General features: G+C 51.3%; 3 protein-coding genes and 1 pseudogene across 5 annotated transcripts in view; 3 read left to right on the top strand and 1 right to left on the bottom strand.

The window, feature by feature from the left end:
* The first annotated feature begins 453 nt into the window (after positions 1-453).
* Positions 454-4,654, top strand: LRRC14B (leucine rich repeat containing 14B). The gene is made up of 2 exons (XM_047848447.1): positions 454-1,343; positions 3,974-4,654. The coding sequence occupies exons 1-2, from the start codon at positions 454-456 to the stop codon at positions 4,614-4,616; spliced, it is 1,533 nt and encodes a 510-aa protein (XP_047704403.1). The 3' UTR covers positions 4,617-4,654.
* Positions 4,655-10,565: 5,911 nt separating this feature from the next.
* Positions 10,566-21,944, bottom strand: CCDC127 (coiled-coil domain containing 127). Of its 2 annotated transcripts, none has more exons than XM_047848448.1 (3): positions 21,798-21,944; positions 19,907-20,037; positions 10,566-11,833 (listed from the first exon to the last, which is right to left on the bottom strand). In XM_047848448.1, exons 2-3 carry the CDS (start codon positions 20,025-20,027, stop codon positions 11,172-11,174), a joined length of 783 nt encoding a protein of 260 aa, XP_047704404.1. In that variant the 5' UTR covers positions 20,028-20,037; positions 21,798-21,944; the 3' UTR covers positions 10,566-11,171. The 2 variants fall into 2 exon arrangements, with proteins under 2 accessions (XP_047704404.1, XP_047704405.1); XM_047848449.1 differs by having other exon boundaries at positions 21,731-21,854.
* Positions 13,455-15,230, top strand: LOC125159823 (poly(rC)-binding protein 1-like; annotated as a pseudogene).
* Positions 21,933-22,403, top strand: part of SDHA (succinate dehydrogenase complex flavoprotein subunit A) — a 30,256-nt gene continuing 29,785 nt past the window's right edge. The window contains exon 1 of one of the 2 annotated variants that reach the window (XM_047848445.1): positions 21,933-22,059. In XM_047848445.1, the coding sequence (XP_047704401.1) occupies positions 21,997-22,059 (63 nt within the window). In that variant the 5' untranslated portion in view covers positions 21,933-21,996. The remainder of the gene's footprint in view (positions 22,060-22,403) is intronic. The other variant, XM_047848446.1, reaches the window with a different exon arrangement.

Here is a 22,403-nt window from a genome sequence, read left to right as displayed (position 1 = left end):
GACGTCACCAGCATGCGTCACCCAGGGAGCCTGGCTCCCATGACTCTGCGGGGACATGCGCAGCGGGACCTTTGTCTGGGGTCTCCCTGGTCCACGCCCAGGGCCACGTTGCCCGCTGCAGCTCCCAAGCACGGGCCCCCCTGTGGTGGGCACGGGCGGCACTCTTCAGGGGCCCGGTGCTACTTAGCCAAGCACTCAGGCAGCTCTGCTTTCACCAGCTGAGCGCTCCAAGGACAGGCTGGCCACTGGCAGACGCTTCCAGGGCCAGAGGCAAATAAGCACCCACGACCAAAATAGCTGTCAGATGACCAGAGGGCCCGCTCGCCACCTTTGGCCCAAAGGCGAGCTGCTCACAGCAGCTGCAGCTAAAAATAAGCGAGAAGGGCACCCATCTTTGGGAGAATCGCAACGGGAGAGCACCGTCCTGCCTTCGGGCCGCCACAGGCAGGAACGATGAGGTCGCTACGCTTCATTTCTGCTGAGGCCCTGGTGTCTCACCCCCAGGTGGCCAAGCAGAGCCTGGATGGTGTGGCCCACAATCTCTACCCACTCCTGTTCAAAGCCAGCTACTTGCTGGAGCAGGCAGAGGTGATCCGCACCCTGCTGGAGCGCTGGCCGCTGGAGGAGTTCTGGCTGAGTGCGCTGCTCGGGCCGCGCTCGGAACCCCCGGAGGACTTGCGGGACCGCGCCTGCCGGGCCTGCCTGGAGGCCTGTGTGCAGGGCCTCGCGGACCACGTGCTCCGGGCCGGGGGCCCGAGGCGGCTGCGGGTGGCAGACCTCACAGGCATCCGAGACGTGCAGGTGCAGCAGTGCCCCTGTGGCAGGGCGCTGGGCAGGTGGGGCCGCACGGAGCTGCTGGCCAGGACCTGCTGCCGGCTGCAGGCAGAGCCCCTAGTGGCCCAGCGCCCCATCCAGGTCCTTGCTGACCTCTTTGTCACAGAGGGCAACTTCAAGGTGGTGGTGCAGGCCCTGGGGCCATCAGGCCCTGCCCCACTGCGTGTGCACTGCCTTTCTTTCCGCGCTGACAGCCTGGGCCCCAGCCAGCTGCTGCACGTGCTGCGTCTGGCCGGGCCGGGTGAGCTGCGCAGGCTCGAGGTGGTGCACAACGTGCGGCTGCATGCGGGACACGTGCAGCAGCTGCTGGCCCAGGTGGGCTTCCCCCAGCTGGCCTCGCTCACCCTGCCTGCCAAGGCCTTCGACGCGCCCCCCACCAGCACCCCAACCCCCGACGGCGAGGACCCCCTCCTCACCTCCATCGCCTGGGAGCTCAGCCAGATGACCCAGCTCACAGAGCTGAGCGTGGCCTTCTCCACCCTGACAGGGAAGATTCGGAAACTGCTTGGGTGAGTCTGGGGTGACGGGACGGAGGGCAGGCCGGGTTAGCGGTGTCTCTGTTCACAGCTACTCAGCGTGGGTCTGGGTGACACGGGGCCCTCTCAGCGGCCAGGCGGAAGATGCACAAGAGACCTGCAGATGGGACCTGGCAGTTTACAAGGGCACAAGTTTCCCGGCTCCCTCCATCTTTACTCTGTGAGGGCCCAGAGCGGCAGGAGGGCACAGACAGAGGCATGTGACCCAGGGGGGTTAGGTTGCGTGTAGCCTGGCAACACAGGGAACTCAAGGAGGACTGGTTTTGGTTAGTGAGCAGAAGAGAAAATTAGCAAAACGAACAACATACAAGTGACTATGTTATATTGTATTAATTATCTGTCTCATAACAGATTACCCCCACACTGGCCTATGGTGGGCCACAAGCTCCATCAGAGCCCAGCACAACTTGGGTCTACTCTTGTGGTCTCCTCTGAAGGCTTGGTGGGCCGGGAGGGTTAGGCCATCCACTTCCAAGTTCAGTGTGAGGCTGTTGGCAGGTGGCCTCTGCACCTCGGCTGCTGGGAGTCCTCACGACAGAGAGGCTGATCTGAGAACCAGAGGTCACCCAGCTAGAAGCTCTTGAGACCGATGTGTCCACACTTCTGCATACCTTGTTGGTTTAGAGCTAGTCGGCGGGTCCATCCACGTGAGGGGAGGACACCACACAAGGGCGGGAGCACCAGGAAGGTCAGGGTTCCACCTGGTTGGTGACTGGCCATGAACATAGAAAATTAAACTTCTTTCTTGAGCCAGTGGGGGTGAAGATGTGGCTTCTAGTTTAGGGAGTCCTTGGCTTACAGATGTTTCTCTTCTATACAAAGGAACCCCAGAAGCTGCTGGCCAAGGGCTGCACTCACCTTTCCTTCTCTTTCCTAACCCTCCTCCTTCACCCTGCCTACCCCAGACCCCCCCATCCCTGGTCTTCTGTCCCAGGTCTTCTAGAGAGAGAAAAATGAGGGCTCCCTTCCTCCTTTCCTCCTGTCCCCAGTCTCCTGACATAAGAAAGGATGGTTCTGAGCTCATGTATGAATAAACTCTGGCATATATATGGTGGCTGGCTCTTTGAGACTCTCAGGACAGTCCTGCATTTCTGGCCTAGGTCCTCAGCCTGGATGTGCCTTTGCTACTGGGGGAAATTGGTTCCACAAGCCAGAGGACCCATCACCGGCCCAGCAGGGCCATCTTGCTAGCTCAGCCCCTGACAGGCTTTCCTGTCTCCCACCACACTCTGACCCTCCACTGGTAGAGTACGTGCTCCCACGTGTGTTTCAGTCTGGCTGATTGTCAACAGCCTGATGAGGCCCCAGGGAGGTCCCAGCATGACGTGTGTCAGGCTAAACAAGTGTGAGACTGGGGGCGGGGGGGCGGGGTCGTTGGTGGTGGTGGTAGTCGGGGAAGGCTCACTCCCTGGCGTGACTTTGAGCAGAGACCCAGAGCATTGACTAGGCAGACTGTGCGGTGGCCTGGACAGAGGCGCAAAGGGCCCAAGCTGGTAATATGGAGGGATCAGGCATCAGCAGGGAGAAGGTTGGGGTTGGTAGGCAGGGCAGTGTGAGAGAGGGGAGTAGTGGAGGGGACGAAAGGAAGAGAGAAAGTCCTTGGAGGTTCTGAGCAGGAAGAAGGTGTGGTCGCGTTCGTATTCACAAGGGCTTCTCGGGCTTCTTTGGCCCACACGATAGACCTGGATGGAGGGGCCGGGAAAAGGACAAGCATGGTGGGCTCTCAGCACCCAGGAAGTACAGGTGCAGGGGCAGGGGGCAGGAGGGGTGGCAGAGAACAGGACCCCATATACTCTCCTGCACTGAGTGCTCAGCCTGATGGCACCAGACCCAGGCCCAGCATCACCCGGGCAGGGTGGGCTGAGGATGTGCATTCTTCACAAGTCCCAGGGCGCAAGGGCCCTTCCTGACTTTCAGAACTGCCCACCAGAGCAGGGTTTACCCCGGCTGTGCATTTGCTGATGCCGGGCCACCTACCCCACTTACATTAGAACACGGGAGGGTCTTTAGGTCCCAGCAAGGCTAGGGCTGGACTAGATGGCTCCACGGCTCTTCCCCGCCCTAAGGTTGTGAGGGCTTCCTCTCTTTGTTCATAGTGAAGCTAGCTGTTTTGTGCCAGCTCACGTGCACCTCACTGCCCCACGGCAAGTACCTGAGCAGACACAGTGAGGGGTTGACAAAACAGATTTAACATTTTAGGAACTGATGACAAAGGCCAGACCTGTCTTGGGCTAAGTTAATTCTTCTCTACACTTGGTCACACCACTGGTTCAAGACTCAGCTCTGCCATCACAGCCCCAAACTGTCCACAGACAGGAGGCAAATGAATTACCCTAGTTCTAACAACACTTTATTTATGGACACTGAAAACTGAATTTCATATTATTTTCACATGTCACCGAGTATCTTTCTTCTTTTGATTTGTTCCAATGTTTACAGATATAAAAACCATTTTAGTCTTAGGCTGAATAAAACAAGGCAGGAGTGGATTCAGCCTTTGGGCCATGGTCCGCTGACCCATGAGATAGAATTCACCTTTATTCCTCCCAGAGCTCCTTGCGGGGATCTCCTTTCACCTGTGCTCTTTTCCGCCCCGCCCCTAGCCCCCTGAGGACACCGCTGAGGGTCCTGGACCTGGCCAACTGCTCCCTGAACCACGCGGACATGGCCTTCTTGGCAGACTGTGCCCACAGCATGTGTCTGGAGGTGCTGGACCTCAGTGGGCACAGCCTGTTCAGCCTGTTCCCCTCAACCTTCTTCAGGCTGCTGGGCCGGGCTGCCCAGACACTGAGGATTCTCACCCTGGAGGAGTGCAGCATCGAAGACAGCCACATGAGCATGCTGATATTGGCCCTGAGCCCTTGCCACGAGCTCTGTGAGCTTCGCTTCCTGGGGAACCCACTGTCGGCCCGGGCCCTGAGGCGCCTCTTCACAGCTCTCTGTGAGCTGCCCAAGCTTCGGTGCGTAGAGTTCCCAGTGCCCAAGGACTGCTACCCTGAGGGCACCGCCTACCCCCACGATGAGCTGGCCATGTCCAAATTTGACCAGCAGAAATACAATGTGATTGCTGAGGACCTCCGGGCTGTGCTGCTTAGGGCTGGCCGGGGGGACATCCAAGTCTGCACACCCCTCTTTGGAAGTTTTGACCCAGATATCCAAGAAACAAGCAATGAACTTGGAGCTTTCTTGCTGCAAGCTTTCAAAACTGCTCTAGAAAACTTTTCTAGAGCGTTGGAACAAATGTAGTAGGCCCTTGACAGGCCAAAGGGGGCCTTGTAGTTCAGCTGCACGACACCCCGGGCATCCTGAGTCAGCAGGCTTGGGCATCCGCTCCCCCGGCCACCACCATTTGAAGCATCTCTTAGTGAAACTCGTGTGTGACATCCATTAAGCACTAGAGGAGTGGAAACTCTGGCTCCAGGAAAGGTGACTCAAGGCCACTTTGGTGTCAGAGCTCCACGGGGACCCACGAGCTGGCCGCCACCGTGGTAGTGCTGAACAGTGGAGCAGTGCTGGGCAGGACAGGAGCAAGGAGAGGGAGCCCAGACATCAGGCCAGGGCCAGGAAGACACCAGAACCTGTCACAGAACAGGTTGTCTGTACCACGTCTGGGTGGTTTGAGTGATTGAGTCCTGATGCATAAATGCTTAATTACAATGTCGGGGCTAGTTTTCTGTTAAGATCTGACTCATACGAAGGGCTGAGTGTTAGGATGATTACATACTAATAAAACAGCAGTGTGACTTATTCGGACGTGGCTTTAATTTCAACGCAATTTGTATTTTTTTAAGTATCTAAGAATATGAAAATGAAACGTTTTCTCAAGACAGAGGCTAGGGCTTGATGGGGCCACACCTCCTCACACCATAACCACCAAGTTCTCAATGGGGGTTTGAATGACTGTGTGAGCAGGCTCTGTCTTGTGTCCAACAGCAGGTCCCTCCTCCCCCCAGGTGAGTCCCTGTCCAGGTATGTCCCATGCCTTTCTCTCCACAACCAAGTGGGGCTGCCTAAGATGTGGGGCTCCCGAGTGACAGCTGTCTCAGGATTCTGCTTACTGGGGAAGGCAATAAGGTTCCTCCCAGGTCTTTCAGGAAAGGAGGACATCCAACAAGGGGGCAGGAGGGAAGAGGTGACGTCTAACTCCCCTTGCCCCTCAGAGCTGTTTTCTGAGCCACCACCCTCACTGCTCTGCTCACCCTCGGCCATCTCCACAGGTCCATCCTGCTGGCAAAGTCTCTGAACCCTATTTCAGGCACATGGAGTTTGTTATTTTAAGAAGGCCTCGAAAAGAGGGTAGTCACAGAGCAAAATTTTGCAGTGATTTCATTCTAACTCTAAAGAGTGAATTAATTGAAACTGTTTGTGTCTGTGGCTGGCAGGATAGGACCCAGCATGTACATGGGCAGCTGTGGTGGAGATGGGCCCAGGGGTGCTGTGGTGACTGAAGCAGGAGGTAGGCATGCAGGCGTCTACTGGTAGCGAATGTTCCTGACGGCTCCCGCTCCTGGTGCCCCTGAAGAACGAACGCATGAAAGCCAAAGAGGATGGTGGGGGCGGGAGGCACATTCAGAGCAACTCTGAAGCATGTGGAGCAGCCAAGCAGGACCTATGCCTCCTGTGCCATCGTGGTGCCTGTCGTTCACTTGTTCCCGCGGACCTGCTGGGCCCCAACCCTGAAAGTGCCATTTCTGGCCACGATGGGTTTTTGCCACACCTGCCCAGCCTGGGAATCAGAGGCTCTGACGATGCCCATGTGATGTCGGTCACAGGAATCCTGCCACGGCCCAGGCACATCCCTGTGCTTTTCATGCCGGGGAGGGCACGGCTCCAACCCAAAGGCAAACTGTGGGGACAAGAAAACTCATCATGCAGGTGGAGAGCGGGGCAGAGGGCCGGGTGTCAAGAGGTTGCGAAGGTGCCACATGGCAGCTCGACTGTCTCTCCTCCTGGTGAAACTTAGGGGCCTATCACTGCCCAAAGCTACCCGGTCTTCCTAGGGGCCAGACACCTGAATTAAGCAGGAACAGTGTGAGGACCATGATGGACACTGGGAAACGTCTTTCCAGGACATCAGGGACATGGTCTTTGCTCCCCCCAAGTCCTTTGTGGTGGCTTAATCATCGCACATCCTCCAGGAAGTCAGCGCTGCTTCCTGTTGCCTATCCTGGCAAAGAGGGAATGCAGATTCAGGGGCTTCCACTTGGTCCTTCCTACCCTGCTTTTGTTCCAGATGCTTCTTTCCAGTTGTACACTCCAGACGAGGAGAGATCGACTGATCCAAGGAACCCTCTGTGCGGGGGACGTGACCAGAAGACCTGGAGACGTGAGCCTGTGGCTCTTAGTATCACTGACGCTGTCTCTTTCCTTCTCATTTTGTGGCTTGAGCAACACCCTGATCAGTTGCCACCCACTAGACCCTATGATTCCATCTCTATCATTGGCCACCGCGGCAGCTCCCTATGGGTGAAGGCTGTCTTCTGGGTCTTGATGCCCATCACAGTGATTCCACCCACCTGCCCCTGCCAGTCCTGAATGCCATCAGCCTGGGGCCCAAACCCACCCACAACATCACCGCCGCCAGTGGGCCTCACTTACAACAGCAGCCCTGACCTGTGGGCAGCAGGCACTGCCGAGCTACTCAGTGGTGCCAGAGCCCTCTTCTCAGCACCTCAGTGGGGGCAGCAGCATCTGCCCTCATGTGATAAACCCTCTCAACACCCCCTCCACGCCTCCATGAGCCTCTGTGCTTCTGGCTCCGGGCAGCCTGGCACTCATCCCCCACTGGCCGCAGGTTGCCCACAAGCGGCCAGTGTCCTTGCAAGGACATTATACGCAGGGATACAGGGGAGTCCCCCACAGCGGGGTGCCCTGCCCCACCCTTAGACGCACCCCCCCCCGCCCCCCCGCCGTGAAGCCCAGGTCCTCTTAGGTGCAGCCATTTCCCCCTGGAGCAGGGACTTGGCCAGTGGCGGGGGCAGGGGGTCTGCGGGAGGGGCTCAGACGCGATGCTTCCCCGCAGTCTGCACCCCGACAAGACCCTGACTTGCCAGGGAGTCTGCAGAAGGTGGATTTCCCACAGAGCTGCCGCAGAGGCAGTCGATGGTTGGCACACGAAGCCTTGTTTTCTTGTCAAGACTTCCTCTGATGTTAACAAAGGCCACACACCTTGACTTCCCTGCACCCTCTCCATTCGAATGCCGTAGGAGCATAGAACCCCCCGGTTCCCAAACTGCCACGCACGGGAATAGAACAGGTAATACTCAAGCTCAGGAGGCCCCGGAAGAGAAAGACCGAAGCAAACATGCACACGCGAAGCAGAGAAGCCACTGAGCCAAGGCTGCTGACGGGTGCTGCTGTTTCTGGCTCCTCTCTGAGGGACTGGCCTGCACTGTCCACTCCTGCCCTGAGGGTTCTGTGTCATGTCCTCGAGTAAGCCACCCCCTTGTTACTGTCTCACGTAGCTTGGATTGATCTCTGTTACTTGCAGCCAGAGTCCTAATCCGGAGAGAAAGGGAGCAGCTGTTTTTGTCACTGCTGGAAGAGAGGAGCACCTTGTGTCGGTGAGCAACAGCCCACTTAGGCGGGTCCGGGCACATCCGGAGGCCCGGCTCTGGCTGCGCACAGCCCTCCCGGCAAGCTCTGTGACATCTCTCTGGCCTCTCCAGCTCCGGCTGAGCTGGGTGGGGTCCCCTGCTCCCTCACAAGATAGCCTAGTGAGCACACGCCGTGGCTGAGTCTTTACCAGTGCCCGCGTGTCTGCTTCAGATCGGCTTTCCTGAAGTGACATTAAAACGGGGGAACTAATGACAAACTTTTCCTCCCTCTCCTTAAAGAGATGATCTTGGTAAACTGTTTGGCCATCAGACCTTTGAACAATCCCACACAGAAATACTCCATTACGTAGTTTAATTAAATATAACTTCTCTTTTCAAAAACACACAGGTTCTTGGGTGAAGACTTCCCTGTCATAACTACGCATCATTGGTGCGTTTGCAGAATTACTTTGTCACCATGAAATCAACAACTTCCTCTGCCAGCCCGTATACACATTATAGACAGACACAACTGTACACACACAAAGAAATACGTGGAAGAATTCTGATCTGTCTCTTTGAACGTTCACAAGGGGGGAAAGGCATGTTTAACATAAATTGAGTGGGATTAATCTATAGCACTGTTTCATTTTGGGGACATTCAGGTCAAACCCTGTGCCTTCCAACTTTATGCCAAAGTGAAGCACACTGAAGTAGGCACTTCCACAGGAAGCAGAGGCTGAACACAGCCCCGCCCCTGCCCCGTCCAAGCCCTTCCTGTGGAAATCACTGCAACCCCACCCACAATAACCTGGTGTCCCCAAATCAATTAAAATCACAGGCTGTGAAATGACCCCTCTTCTTGACTGCCACAGAGACAGGCTCCCTCCAGGGACAGGAGCGTCAGTCTGAGAACTTCCAGAGAGCAGCCTGGACAAACAATGATGTTTGACTCTCAAGTCCCCACAAATCTTGCACACGTATCAAACAGCTCCTGGCTCTGATCCTTTTTCTGTCTTAAACACTTTTCTTTCAGTAATGTTCTACTGTAGCCTCTTAGTCCACACATATTTTGCTGTATCTGTGAAGTCATCACATAGGCATGACATGGTGTAAACATTTCGAGCCTAATAAAAAATCAGCGTGAAAAAGGGATGGCATCAGATTAACCCTCGATGAAACTTGCTAATGGAAGGCAGCTGTGCCACAAAATACGAAGTTGGCCTAACATAACTTTCTGTAGAAAGTTTGGCTTTCTGATTTTGCAGTATCAAGCCGGTGTCTAAGCTGCCTTGAATTATCTGAACATAGTTATCGAGCTATCGGAGGCTAGGCTGAGAGCACGTTGGATATTAGAAAATAGGATGAGGGTTAATAATTCACCTTGCAAGTTACCTCCCGAGTGGCTGGCTGAACTTTGCTCATTTTAAAGAAAAAACCAAGGGGAAAGAAGTGGTTTATGCCACGACACCTGAAAAATCAGAGTAAAACTGAATGTACACCACTCCAGGCAAGGATATAATGCACCAGCAAATACAAAGAACCGGAGTTTTTTAGTTCAGGTTTACCTGAATAAGTTATTTCTGTTTGGATCGAGGAGTGGCAATGGAGCAGAAAGGTGACATTAGGAGTCGCTGGAGAAGAAAAGCAGGCAACTGTCCTGCGCAGAGCACAGCAGCTAAGAGCAGAGCCTGGGGCGGAGGACCCTGGCTACTCGGGGGGACTTACCGTAGCTCTGAGCCACTTTCTCATGTCTGAAATGCTCCCAGTGATTAAAAACCACACACAAGCATAAATGATGCAGATCCAGAGTGCCGCTAAGTACTCGGCAAAACTTGGTCCCTAGACCGAATCCAGCTCGTGATATTCCCCTGCTATTAAACGTTGTTTTCTGTCAGCTTGCATTTGTAAAAGTTTGTCTCCCTACCACAGACAGGCGGGCAGGCTGGGTGGAAACAGGGTTCAAAAGCAGACCTCAATCTAGCTGCTCCTGGGCCTCTCACTACCAAGCAACTGGGTGTAAGCTACCGGCAGTTCCGGAGCCACACTGCCCGGGCAGCCTCTCCTGACCCTAGCTCAGCTGCCTCACCTGTACGGGAGGCCACAGGTCTTCCAAAGGACTGCTGCAAGGCTGGCCCCTGGCTGGCACAGGGAACCTGGATTTGGGGAGGGTCCCCCTGCCACGACCAGTAAGAGCAGCCCAGTGTGTCTAAACTTTGTGCAGTTTGAGGTAACACTGACTTCCCTTCTGCGAGTCTGCAATCTGGGACGCCAGGCAGAGGGTACCCACATGACCAGCCCTCAACACAGACCCTGGGCTGTCTCTGGGGTCCCAGGTTGGTGACAGTTCACAGTCCTTGCCGGTGTGGGGGACAGGGGAGCACTCCCATGACCCCCCTGGGAGATGACTCTGGAAGCTGCATAAGCTCCTCCCTTGGTCCCATGTGCCTTTCCTTCTGCTGCATTTGCTACACACCCTTCCCATGTACTAAGATTAGGGGTGGGATTACGGGGGCGATGTGTGAAAGGCTGATTCACATTAGCTTTGTGAAAAATGGACCATGAGTGCCTACCTTTTTTTAGTTTGTGGCGAAACGGGAGATAATCTATGCAAAAACATTTTATAAAGAGTGAAGAATTACACACATAGGTGGCATTGTTGCTTTTATATGGCAAGTGTTTTTATTAGATGTCATTGCAAATACACAGCATGTGCTAACTGAACATGGACACGAGCCAGATGCAAAACACATACCAAGGTTATCAACTGAATACAGGAAACACTTTCTTTCCCTTTGGTGGGAGAGACCCTCACAATAGCATGAATCCTCAATAATATTACTATTTTCTGTCATCATCATTAGGCAGTTCTGTTACCTGACAACTTTTATTTATAATTCTAGGAAAGAGAAAATTGGAGGAGAAAACAATTTATTTACGGAGTGATAAAAACAGACAGAACACTACTGAGAATCAGTACTGTATCTGACTTTCTTAAAAACAATCTTACCCTATAGCGCAGATATGAGGTTACACTGTTCAGCCTAATAAAATATTACAGCTTAAAAAAAAATCCTCCTGAGAAACTGCATCTTTAAGAGCTGAAAAGCATCAAGGAAGCGGGACCCTGTGTCCCGCTCAGAGGGTGGTGGGAGTGGAAGAACACTCGGTCGACAGTGCTACACGCGCACGCGGCAGAGGGAAACCAGAAAATGATACCCCGAAGCGCCGCAGCGTGGTGAAGACGGCACGCCTCACTCCTGCCCTACTTCTCTAGTATGGCTTTCTCGACTGCCTTGTGCTTCTTCAGTTCAACAATCAGTTCCCAATATTTGAGATACAACCACATGAGTCTCCCATTCTGGCGTCTGTTGGTATTCCAGACATCGCCACAGTATGTGTCGTGCTTAAATATGTCGGTCAAGCCGGCTGCCATGTGCAGGTCGGCGGCAACCGGGTCAGTGGATGCTCGGACCAGCAACCTCTTCTCTATTTCCAGCCGCCTGCTGCGAGGGAGGAGCAGGCTGCAGTAGATGCTCTGTCTTTCCGTAAGAGCATCTTCAAACTCTTTCAGCACAAGCCTGGCCCTCCTCTGCCAGTCTTCTTCCTTTTCCAGGAAGCTCAGGTACGTGCTTCTCAAGGGCTGCAGCTGTCTCTTTTCTTGCATGACCTGAGCCCGCTCCTGTTCCAGAAGCTTCTTTTCTTCTACCAACTTGCGCCCCTGAGAGATAAGGGCTTCTCGGTAACTAGTCGTTCTGTTTTGTTCTTTTTCAAGTTCCAAAGACAAGTGAGCAACCGCACGCCGGTTTTCTGAGATCACGGCGTGGTACTTTGCTTCAAGATCCCGCTGGAAAGCAGCCGTTCTCTGACGGTACGCTTCTCTCTCTTTTTCTATTTCTTTCTGGGACTCCCTAGACCAAATCCAACCTGACAGGAATAAATTAGAAGAGACATTTAATGAAAAGTCAGAGTTGAAGTTCTGTAAGCTTTATTTTTAAAAAGCATGAAAACAAAAAGGCATAAAGCAGCTAAGAACAACATTTCAATAAAATCTTAAGCCCTGAGAGATACAGATAACATTTGGTATGAAACCACATAGCAAGCAAAGTCCACATCTTAAAATCAGACAGGGGTTCCCAAAAGGCAAGTGTGACAAGGCTGCTGACAGTTCCCTTTTCAGCCTCATCTCCTACAGCAAAGAAAGTCTACCACTGCTTTCTTTTGCTCTCAAACCCACCACCACTGCCTACTCTGACTACAGTGCATACACTACTGGCAAGGTTTAAAAGTTCAGCGCGCCTGCGCGGCTCTGTCAGTTAAGTGTCCGACTCTTGATCTCAGCTCAGGTCATGATCTCATGGTTTGTGAGTTCGAGCCCCGTGTCAGGCTCTGCACTGACAGCATGGAGCCTGCTTGGGACTCTCCGTCTCCCTCTCTCTCTAACTCCACCCCACGCGCGTGCACACACTCTCTCTCTCTCAAGATAAATAAACAAACTTATAAATAAATAAATAAAAGTTAATATAGCTATGCTTCATGTATTGTTGGCTGGTGATTACAGAACTGAGTAATTTCAAAGTGCACTCAGCCTTGCCTGGTCATCACTAGTAAGCAGCTGAAGTCCAAGAGGCTTGCTTCTATTCTGACAAGGGGTGCATAAAAATAAGGTGGAGTAAGAGGTTCAACCTCAAGACAGGCCTGGCCCCCTTTCCCCAGCAGGGAAACTCGAACGTCACAAACATGGGGCAGACCGAGGGGCAGCCAGGCCTCTGCCCTCTGCTGTGTGGACAAATTTCAGCCCCGGGGAGGTTCTCTGGGGGTTTCCATCCCCCAGCACTCAAGCTGGTATCCTCGCCATTTGGTTCTCCTTCTCCCAGGTCCCTTGGGAACCTTCACTGGTCTATGACACCTGCAGCCACCCCAATTCTATAAGCATAGAAACAAATGTATTCCTTCCTCAACTAAAAACAGCCTCTAGTCCTATTTCACTTGGTAACTGACACTTGAAAGCACATATCTTTATGTCTTCCTTTGGCCCAAGTTCACAGGCAGGGGAAGTGACCAGTAGAGCAACAGTTACAATACCATTTGATCAGCACAGAGAGGTATGTGTGAAGAGGGGAGGAAAGGACTATTTCAGCGTGAAGTGCAGTCAGGGAGGGCACAAGTCTGGAAGAATGAGGAGCAGCTGGTAGGAAAGGTCCCTGTAGGTAGAACAAACAGGGGCAGGAGCGGGCACCACGTGTTCTGAGCCGACTGCTTCCAGGAGCCGACAGGCCTGGGCTGCAGGGATTACATCAAGGAGGAGCTGGAGCAGACTCTGGACGCCAGCAGGTGCTGAACAGAAGTCCTCACAGACGCTCATAAGAAGTAGGAGAGTTGGGGGTGCAAGAGAGAGCAGCGGGTCAAGGAGGGAACCAGAGTCAGGGAGCCACTCCTGCCTTAACCCAGGTATGATCTAATAAAAGTACCACAACTGAAACACAGAACAAGTGGCGACTGATACAGAACACACAGAACTGAACATCAGGCCACACGGTGCAGGCTGATGACTGGGAAGTTCGGGGTAGGTGGCACTGAATCACGAAGGCCTCCAGGAAGAGATGGGACAGGGATGTGACACATATAGGTAAGATTACCAGGGAGGCGCGCAGAGGAAAGTGTGGAGGCAGAATGGAAGTCTGAGAAATCTTTTTTTTTAATGTTTTTGTTTTTAAATATTTATTTAGAGAGAGTAAGTGAGCAGGAAAGGTGCAGAGAGAGGGGGAGAGAATCCCAAGCTGGCTCCATGCTGTAAGCCAGAGCCCAATATGGGGCTCAAACCCCCAAACCGTGAGATCATTACCTGAACTGAAACCAGAGTTGGATGGTTAACCAACAGAGCCACCCAGGCGCCCTGGAAGTCCGAGAAACCTTCAGTCTGGGTCTGATCTTGGAGAACTCTGCCTAAGGACTCTGGCTAGACAAAACTGTTTGCAGTCCCAGTTTCAGAAGGCAAAGAAAGTTGGGGATCCTGCTTAAAGAAATAGAAGTACTCTTTCCTATTCTTCCTCCTAAGTATTGTCAGAAACCCGGGAACTCCCCTGAACACCACCCGCTGCTCCCCTTGGACGCCAGTGTGATTAAAAGTGAACTAAATGTGACTCTCACCATTTGGCTGCTACGCATGGAAAGGAAATAGGAAGCATCGTTGGGAAGAAAGGGGAGTTGGTTAAGAGGATCCACGAGGAGAGTGGCGTATGAACATCAGATCAACACCTGGGAGAATTGTCCAGACAGAATCATTACTCCACCCGGCCCCACCAATGTCATCTGTAAGGCCTTTGCTATGATCATTGACATGCTGAAAGAAGATATTAACAGCTCCATGACCAACAGCATAGTGGCCAGTAGGCCCCCAGTTACCCTGAGGCTGGTGGTGCCAGCTACCCAGTGTGGCTCCCTGACTGGAAAAGGCAGATATAAGACAGACACCCCGGGGGCCCCAGGTCCAGGTGGCGAGGGGTATGCTGCCCAAAACCACCGAGCGTGCCATTACCATCACTGGTGTGCTGCAGCCTGTCACCAAGTGTGTCAAGTAGATGTGCCTGGTGATGCTGGAGACACTCTCCCCGCCTGTCCAAGGCAGAGTCATCACCACTCTGTACCAGCCCATGCCAGCCGGCTCTCCAGTCATCTGTGTGGACAGCTAAGATGGCTGCAGCGAGTCTGTGGGCTACCCCCATGCCACCCATGACCTGGAGGGACCACCTCTAGATGCATACTCAACTCAAGGACAACACGCCATTTCTCCGCTTGATCTGGCCAAGCCGAACCAGGTGGCAAGACGATAGTCTCGCTTTGCCATGATGCACGGCGGGACTGGATTTGCCAGAATTCACTCCAGCTCTCCAGAGGTGAAAGGCTATTGGGCAAGTTTGGATGCGTCTATTCAAACTGCCCATGAACTCACCATTCCAAATAATTGGCTGCATAATCAGGTGCCAAGGCGCCAGCATTAATGAGATCTGCCAGATGCCCGGGGCCCAGATCAAAATTGCCAATCCAGTGGAAGGCTCTTCTGCTAAGCAGATTACTAGCACTGGTTCTGCTGCCAGTTATTAGCCTGGCCCACTATCTAATCAATGCCAGGCTTTCCTCTGAGAAGAGCATGGGGTGCAGCTAGAACGGTGTAGGTTCACTCGTAACCTCTTTCTGCTGTCTTCCCGTGATCCAACTGTGTAACGTCTGGTCAGTGATTCTAGGTTTCAAATAATTTGTAAGTCTTTGGTTTCTATACAACTTTATCATCCGCTAAGAATTTATTTATTATTATTTTTTAATGTTTATTCATTTTTGAGGGAGAGAAAGAGAGGGAGAAGAGTGGGGGAGGGGCAGAGAGCAAGGGAGACACAGAATCCAAAGCAGGCTCCAGGCTCTGAGCTGTCAGCACAGAGCCTGACATGAGGCCCGAACCCATGAACCACTAAATCATGACCTGAGCTGAAGTTGGACTCCCGACTGAGCCACCCAGGCTCTATCATCTGCTGAGAATTTAAATATCACATTCTCTGTTCAACTGTTAACGCTGGGATCAAGATTTAGTTTTATATGCTTTTCTCTCTTTTTGGTTTTATTTTGGGTTTTTGGCTCATGAATTTCATTTGTTTGTTGATAAGAAATGTTAAGAGTGAAATATTAATAAATTTCAGTTTAGTTCTGTTAAAAAAAAAAAAGAAAAGAAAAAGAAGAAACGCTGGCCATCGTACATACAACAAACATAAAAAGACTCTTGAAGGTAGAGAACCGCAGGCAGACTGGCCAGGGACCTTGGCACCCAAGGAACACCGTGATGGTGAGTCCCCCGGAGTTTCATTTGCCTCACACATCCCAGACTTGGAGGTGAAACGGCAACGGTGAGACATTCTTTTAAAAAGCCCCAGCAAAAGTCTGCTCTCTCTGGCCAAAGGACTAGGAAGGTGGCCTAGCAAGACAGAGAGCTTGGACAATAACCACTCTACTCCCACCAAACAGCAGTCGCTGTGGCTCCATCCCCACCTCACTCGCTGGAGTGGAGGCTGATGGGTACCCCTCCCACTCAGGGGGATGGTGTCAGAGGCGCCATGTCCCCAGAGAATGGGGAGTAACAAGACCCTCCCACCTCTGCCAGCCAGGGAGCATCGGTGGAGACCTGGGGGAGCTGTACCTCCTGCCCAGTGATAATGAGGGGATCCTTCCTTTCTGCGTCTGTGGATCAGCGGCTGAGTGGAGAGCCCGGACTCGCATCCATAGCGGAGAGCGAGGCGGCAGCACCACCCTTCCCCTGCCAGAGGCCTGTCCAAGAAGCCTGCCACAAAATGTCCAAATAAAGGGTCAGGCTCCTAACAGCCAAAATGCACAGGTTTCAATTGAAAATCACTTTTCAGGGGTGCTTGGGTGGCTCAGTCTGTTAAGCGTCCGACTCTTGAGTTCACCTCAGGTCATGATATCATGGTTTGTGAGACTGAGCCCCAGGTCAGGCTCTGTGTTGTAAGTGCGGAGCCTACTTGGCATTCTCTCTCCCTCCTCCACTCACACTCTCTCAAAATAAATAAATAAACATTAAAAAAAAAAAAAAAAAAAGAATAGCATCCTCTTCCCCACTGAGCAGTTTAAAAACAAAAAAAAAAATCACTCTCCATACCCAAAATTGGAAACATCTCAAATTGAATTTAAAAAGAGTATTGGTTGGGGCGCCTGGGTGGCGCAGTCGGTTAAGCGTCCGACTTCAGCCAGGTCACGATCTCGCGGTCCGTGAGTTCGAGCCCCGCGTCGGGCTCTGGGCTGATGGCTCAGAGCCTGGAGCCTGTTTCTGATTCTGTGTCTCCCTCTCTCCCTGCCCCTCCCCCATTCATGCTCTGTCTCTCTCTGTCCCAAAAATAAATAAACGTTGAAAAAATAAATAAAATAAAATAAAAAGAGTATTGGTAGATGCCAATACCGAGATGACAGAGACGTTAGGATTATCTGACAAAGAGTTTAAAGCAGGCATGATAATATACAGCCTAAGCAAAGAAATAGAAGATATATTAAAAAAAAAAACCCAAATGAAAATTTTAAAACTGAAAAACACAATAAATGAAATAAAAAAACACGGGAAAAAAAGTGTGGAGAAGGGAGAACCCCGACAAATGGCTAAAATAATAAAATGCAGATGAACACAGACATAAAATACTAACAAATGTAATTCTACAATGTGTGAGAAGGATTACATGGCATGACCAAGTGGAGATTATTCCTAAAATGTAAGAGGCTTCAATATTCAAAAACCCATCAGTGTAATCCGACATGAGCAGTCTAACGAAGAAAATCACATGATCCTATCAATTGCTACAGAAAAACATTTGACAAAACTGAACACCCATTCATGATAAAAACACAGAAAGAAACATAAAAACAGAGAGGACTTTCCTCGCCTTGACAAGGAACACCTGTGAAGACCCACAGCTAACATTGCACTTAACGGTACACACTGAACGCTCTTCCTCTAAGATAGGAACTTCTCAAGGGAGGCCTGTAAACGTTAGCCAGTGCAAGAAAAAAGAGGAAAAGGAAATAAAAGACAGATTGGAAAGGAAGAAAGAAAACATTGTCTCCTACCTTATACTCATAAAAAAAAAATTAACTCAAAATGGATCGTGGATTTACGTGTAAAACATTAAGACTAAACTATCAAGAAACAAGAATCTTCAGGATCTACGGATAGGTGAAGAGCTCTCAGGAGGAAAAGCATGACCCATGAAAGAAAAAGTGACACACTGGACGCCATCAAAATTAAAACTTTTGCTCTGTGAAAGCCTCCGTTAAAAGAACGAAAAGACAAGTTACAGAGTGGAAGAAGATACTGGCAAACCAGATACCTAGCAAAGTAGGAGAACCTAGAACATAGTAAAAACTCTCAAAACTCAACACGAAAACACAACACAACTAGAAAATCACTGTGAGACTGGAACAGACACTTCATGGAAGAGGCAACGTTATCAGCCATTAGGGAAATGCAAATTAAAGCCACAATGGGCGTAAAATAAAAACAACGGTGACCTCCCCAAATGCTGTGGAGGATGCCAAGAAACTGGATCACTCACACACTGCTGCTGAGGATGCAAAATGGTACAGCCACTTGGGAAAACATTTTGGCATTTTTTTTTTATTAAAAAAGTTTTTTAATGTTTACTTATTTTTGAGAGAGACAGAGAGACAGAATGCAAGTGGGGGAGGGGTAGAGAGAGAGGGACACAGAATCCAAAGCAGGCTGCAGGCTCTGAGTTGTCCACACCGAGCCCGATGCAGGGCTCGAACCCACAAACTGCGAGATCATGACCTGGGCTGAAGTTGGACACCCGACCGAATGAGCCAGACATGCGCCCCCATTTTGGCATTTTCTAAAAAAACTAGTTGATTCTCAGGGAGGCTGACAAGAGCAAATGCTTTTTATGATTCAGTGTTCTGCACAGTGCCAGCTTCTAGGTCAGAGCCTGGGCAGACCCAAACCCAGCCCTAAGGGTGTTGCCACTTAGAAGCCTGCCATCTTGCAAAGCACTCCTAACCCTCAGGAACGCTACCTGTTGCCTGTGGCTAGGGTGAGTGAATTGGAAGGCTTAACCTTACACTGACTAACTACGATTAATTAGTTTTGAGGCTGGGACAGGCCCTGGAGGGACTCTCATGTTCCCTTTGTTTTCCAGACTCGTTAGCTTTTATAGTTTTTCATAACAACTTTTACTTTTGAGGTTCTTGCCTTCTCGGACTTTTGAAATGTTGCTTTTTGTCCCTGAAAAGGTTCATGGAATACTGTGCCTTTTCTTCTTGGTTGTCTTATTTAGGTAACATGATATGAGAAAACTTTTAACTTGGCATTCTTATAAAGATTCTCCAGTAACATATTATTACATAGTTTAGAAATTATAATGCCAAATATGGGTGTTAATTAGCCTCCTGGCACAGTCAACATTACAGGTGATAAGTGAACAACTGATAAATGCTACTCTCCTCACCCTTCACTTCCTCTATGGCAAGCCCTTCGACCTGAGAAATCCAGGCACATAAAGACACTCCGTAAAAAGTATCACTGCTAATAGAGGGCAGCTTGGACTTTTCTTCCATTCAATTATTCAGTTTCTCATATTCTCTTTTAATTAAAAAAATTTTTTTAAATATTTATTTATTTTTGGGAGACAGAGAAACAGAGTGCAAGCAGGGGAGGGGCAGAGAGAGAGAGGGAGGCACAGAATCTGAAGCAGGCTCCAGGCTCTGAGCTGTCAGCACAGAGCCGGATGCAGGGCTCGAACTCACGAGTCGTGAGATCATGACCTGAGCCGAAGTCGGATGCTTAACCAATTGAGCCACCCAGGTGCCCCTCAGTTTCTCATATTCTTAACTGCCAACCCAAAACTGTGGGATATGACAAAATATAAAATCAATTCCTGAACATCGGGAAATGTATCACTGTAGTGGAAAATAAAAACTAAGGGCTGGAATACTTATAACTGGCAATTGGTCATTTCCCCAAAGTGATACAAAGTCAGTTCAAACTGGAAAGAATCTGGCCAAGGCTGAGCAGAGGTTTAATGGATAAAGTCTCCCAAAGGCTGATTTTCTAAAGACAACCAAAAAGGTTTTCTTTTATGCCTGTTTTATTTATTCTTCCCTGTCAGTCCTTATGAGGGCGACTGAAGCAAGAGAGCCCCCTTCAGAGCAGTGAAGTCTGAAATGGGAGCTAACAGTTACTAAAACTCACCCCACACAAAATGCTTCTGAATATCTTGTTTTATTTCGCCTTCACAATGCATCGAGGTAATTATGATTAGCTAGCTTCACTGGATAGGGAAACCAAGGCTCAGGGGGTTAAGTAATTTGCTTAAGACTCACTGTATGGATAACACTAGAATGTACACTGGCATCTGTCCGTGCCCAAAGGCCAAAGTCTTTGGGCTCCACACTTTCAGTCCCCAAAATGCAAACGTTAGGAAAACCATGACTTACGAAAAGCAGCCAATCCCAGCATTGGAACCAACAAGGCATAATTCCATCTGCTTCCATCACCCCCATCAGCCCTGGAATTAGGCCGGATATTCCAATTTGGAGGGTCATTTAAATTATTCATGGAGATATACCTTGAAGTAAATAATAAAATCGTTAATCACATGAAAGGAATAAAATACATCTGGCACAATCGTGTCATCCTCTTGGCTCAATTCTACCTATGAGCCAGTCACATAGCACTGAGTCTTACAGGATTAAAAGAAGGAAAAAACAAGGCCTCAGACAATAGCAACTCCCCAGGATATAGTGGGGGCAAAGACATGCCTCAAATAAGTGAAGTAGAAGGAGAAAGAGATAAGGTCTCTAACATAAACAAGCTTTAGAGTACGGTTGTACACAAAGACGTATCAATAGGAAGGTGTGAAAACACTGGCTGCTTCAGGAAATGAATGACATCGAGAGGTCCAGTCAGAGGTGTGTTGGCGAAATGGGAACAGGCTAGGAAGGCTCTCCTGCCTCCCCACAAACACCACAATTAGACGCTTCTGCTTAGAGCTCATGCTGTGTCTCAGTAACTAGCCTGGGGTCGAATGTTAGTATGAAATGTACCAATTTACCAAGTATCCACAGGAGGTTGGGCATTTGCACAAAATAGAGCAATGAGACTTTCAGCTTATCTCTACGTGATAGCCACAAATAATACACACTGATTACAAAAGAAATAAAGCAAACATAGGAAAAAAGGAATCTAATTCAATTTCGAAAGATTTTAATGGGGTTTTCAATAAATACTTAACATCTAAAAATAAAGAATTCTAACTGGCAATAAAGAAATGCCAAAAAAATTATGTTAAGGAGTTTGTGGTAACTATACAACAAAAAACTAGTTATCTGAAAGTACTAAACTGCAAAACTCTCAAAGTAGGGCTGGGAAGGACAGTGTTCATTTCCTTCAAGCCAGTAAAGTCCACTTGGTGGGGGGGTGGGGAGGGGCCATAACGCCTGAGGAAACATACAATCCTAGTAAAAGCAGCCGAATCCTAAATAAAGACAAAGGGTTATACACAATTGTATTCTTTATGGTCTTATTTAGTACTAGCAAAGACTTGGAAACAACCTAAGTGTCAATAAAATGGGAATGGATCATTGTAAACTTACTCAGTAAAATAATCCGAAATTATATTGCACAAATTTGTGCACGAAAAAGATCCTAATAATACAAAACGAAAAGCAGGATAACGACTAAACGACTAAAACTATTGATTTCCCATGCCACTTCCTTCCACAAAAGATTTCAGGTAACTTACATAAACACACACGAAAATTAAAAACACTTCCTAAATCTGAAGCGAAATCAGGCGACTTGGCGAAGACACTTAAACCTCGGGAGCTGCCCTCTCCACCGCTGGAGCCCCCCGCCCCGAGTCGACCGCGCCCGGGAACACTATCTCCGGAATCCCTGAACACAGCCGGGCGCCCTGACTTACTCCGACCCCAGCGCCACCCCCGCCCTCCTGACCTGCCCCCCGGAACCCCTGATCCGCAATCTACCCCTGGCCACCCTCCGGAGCTACCTCCGGAACACCCGACACCCCTGATCCCCAACCTACTCCCGGCCCCCCTGACCTCCCCTCAGGCCCCCGGCCTAATCCTGGAACCTCAATCTACCCCAGCAACCCCGAACTCCCCTCAGGCCCCCGGCCTACCCCCGGAATCCCAGACCTCCTCTCAGGCCCCCGGCCTACCCCCAGAACCCCCGATCTCCCCTTAGGCCCCCGGCCTACCCCCGGAACCGCAACCTACTCCCGGAACCCCCGACCTCACCCAGCCTCTCCCAAATGCAGCCCAGGGCCTGGTCCCGCTTCGATCACGGCCAGGCCCTCCGACCTACCCCCGGGCGGGGAGCGCCGGGCTCCGGGTCCGTTTAGCGCCACTGTCTGATCCTGTGCGCAGGCGCGAAACCCCCTCACGCCCCGGGGTCGCGGCGTGGTGCGCAGGCGCGGTGTCCCCTCGTCCGGGCCTGGGCGCTACTAGGTGCGCAGGCGCAGTCTGGCGCGGGGGTTGGTGGGACAGCACCGTGTAAGGCAGACATGTCGGGGGTCCGGGTGGTGTCGCGGCTGCTGGGCGCCCGGCGCCTGGCACTGACTAGGGCGGTGAGTCGGCGCCGTGGGGCGGGCAGGGCGCGGGGAGCCGAGGAGGGGCAGGACTTCCCACGGGGCGGAGCGGACGCCGAGTCCCCCCGGCGCCGGACCGGGACGGGGTCGCGAGGGTCTGGGGGAGGATGCGGTGAGGAGGCCGCCCGAAGGGGTGGGGCCGACCCGGACGGCCGCGGGACTCCTGAAGCCAGCGAGTCGCGTCCCGGTGAAGGTCATGACCCCGCTTGCCGTCCCCGGGGACCCTTCCCCAGAGTACTAAGGTCGCCCCCGCCCCAGCCTTCGGCGCGTGGGGAGGCGTGTTTGCCCGAGGTCACCCTGACAGGTGGCGGCCCGTGGGTGCC

The sequence above is a fragment of the Prionailurus viverrinus genome, unplaced genomic scaffold (assembly GCF_022837055.1).
Source record: "Prionailurus viverrinus isolate Anna unplaced genomic scaffold, UM_Priviv_1.0 scaffold_63, whole genome shotgun sequence".
In the NCBI taxonomy this organism is placed as follows: domain Eukaryota; kingdom Metazoa; phylum Chordata; class Mammalia; order Carnivora; family Felidae; genus Prionailurus; species Prionailurus viverrinus.
This window is presented reverse-complemented; position numbering and strand designations above follow the sequence as displayed.

Bases quoted from the DNA above. Each gene is read 5' to 3' on its own strand.
- LRRC14B (XM_047848447.1), top strand. From the start codon at position 454: ATGAGGTCGCTACGCTTCATTTCTGCTGAGGCCCTGGTGTCTCACCCC. The intron at 1,344-3,973 runs GTGAGTCTGGGG...CCCCGCCCCTAG, and splicing joins AAGATTCGGAAACTGCTTGG to CCCCCTGAGGACACCGCTGA.
- CCDC127 (XM_047848448.1), bottom strand. From the start codon at position 20,027: ATGAATAATTTAAATGACCCTCCAAATTGGAATATCCGGCCTAATTCC. The intron at 11,834-19,906 runs GTAAGTCATGGT...TATTCCTGTCAG, and splicing joins GCTGGGATTGGCTGCTTTTC to GTTGGATTTGGTCTAGGGAG.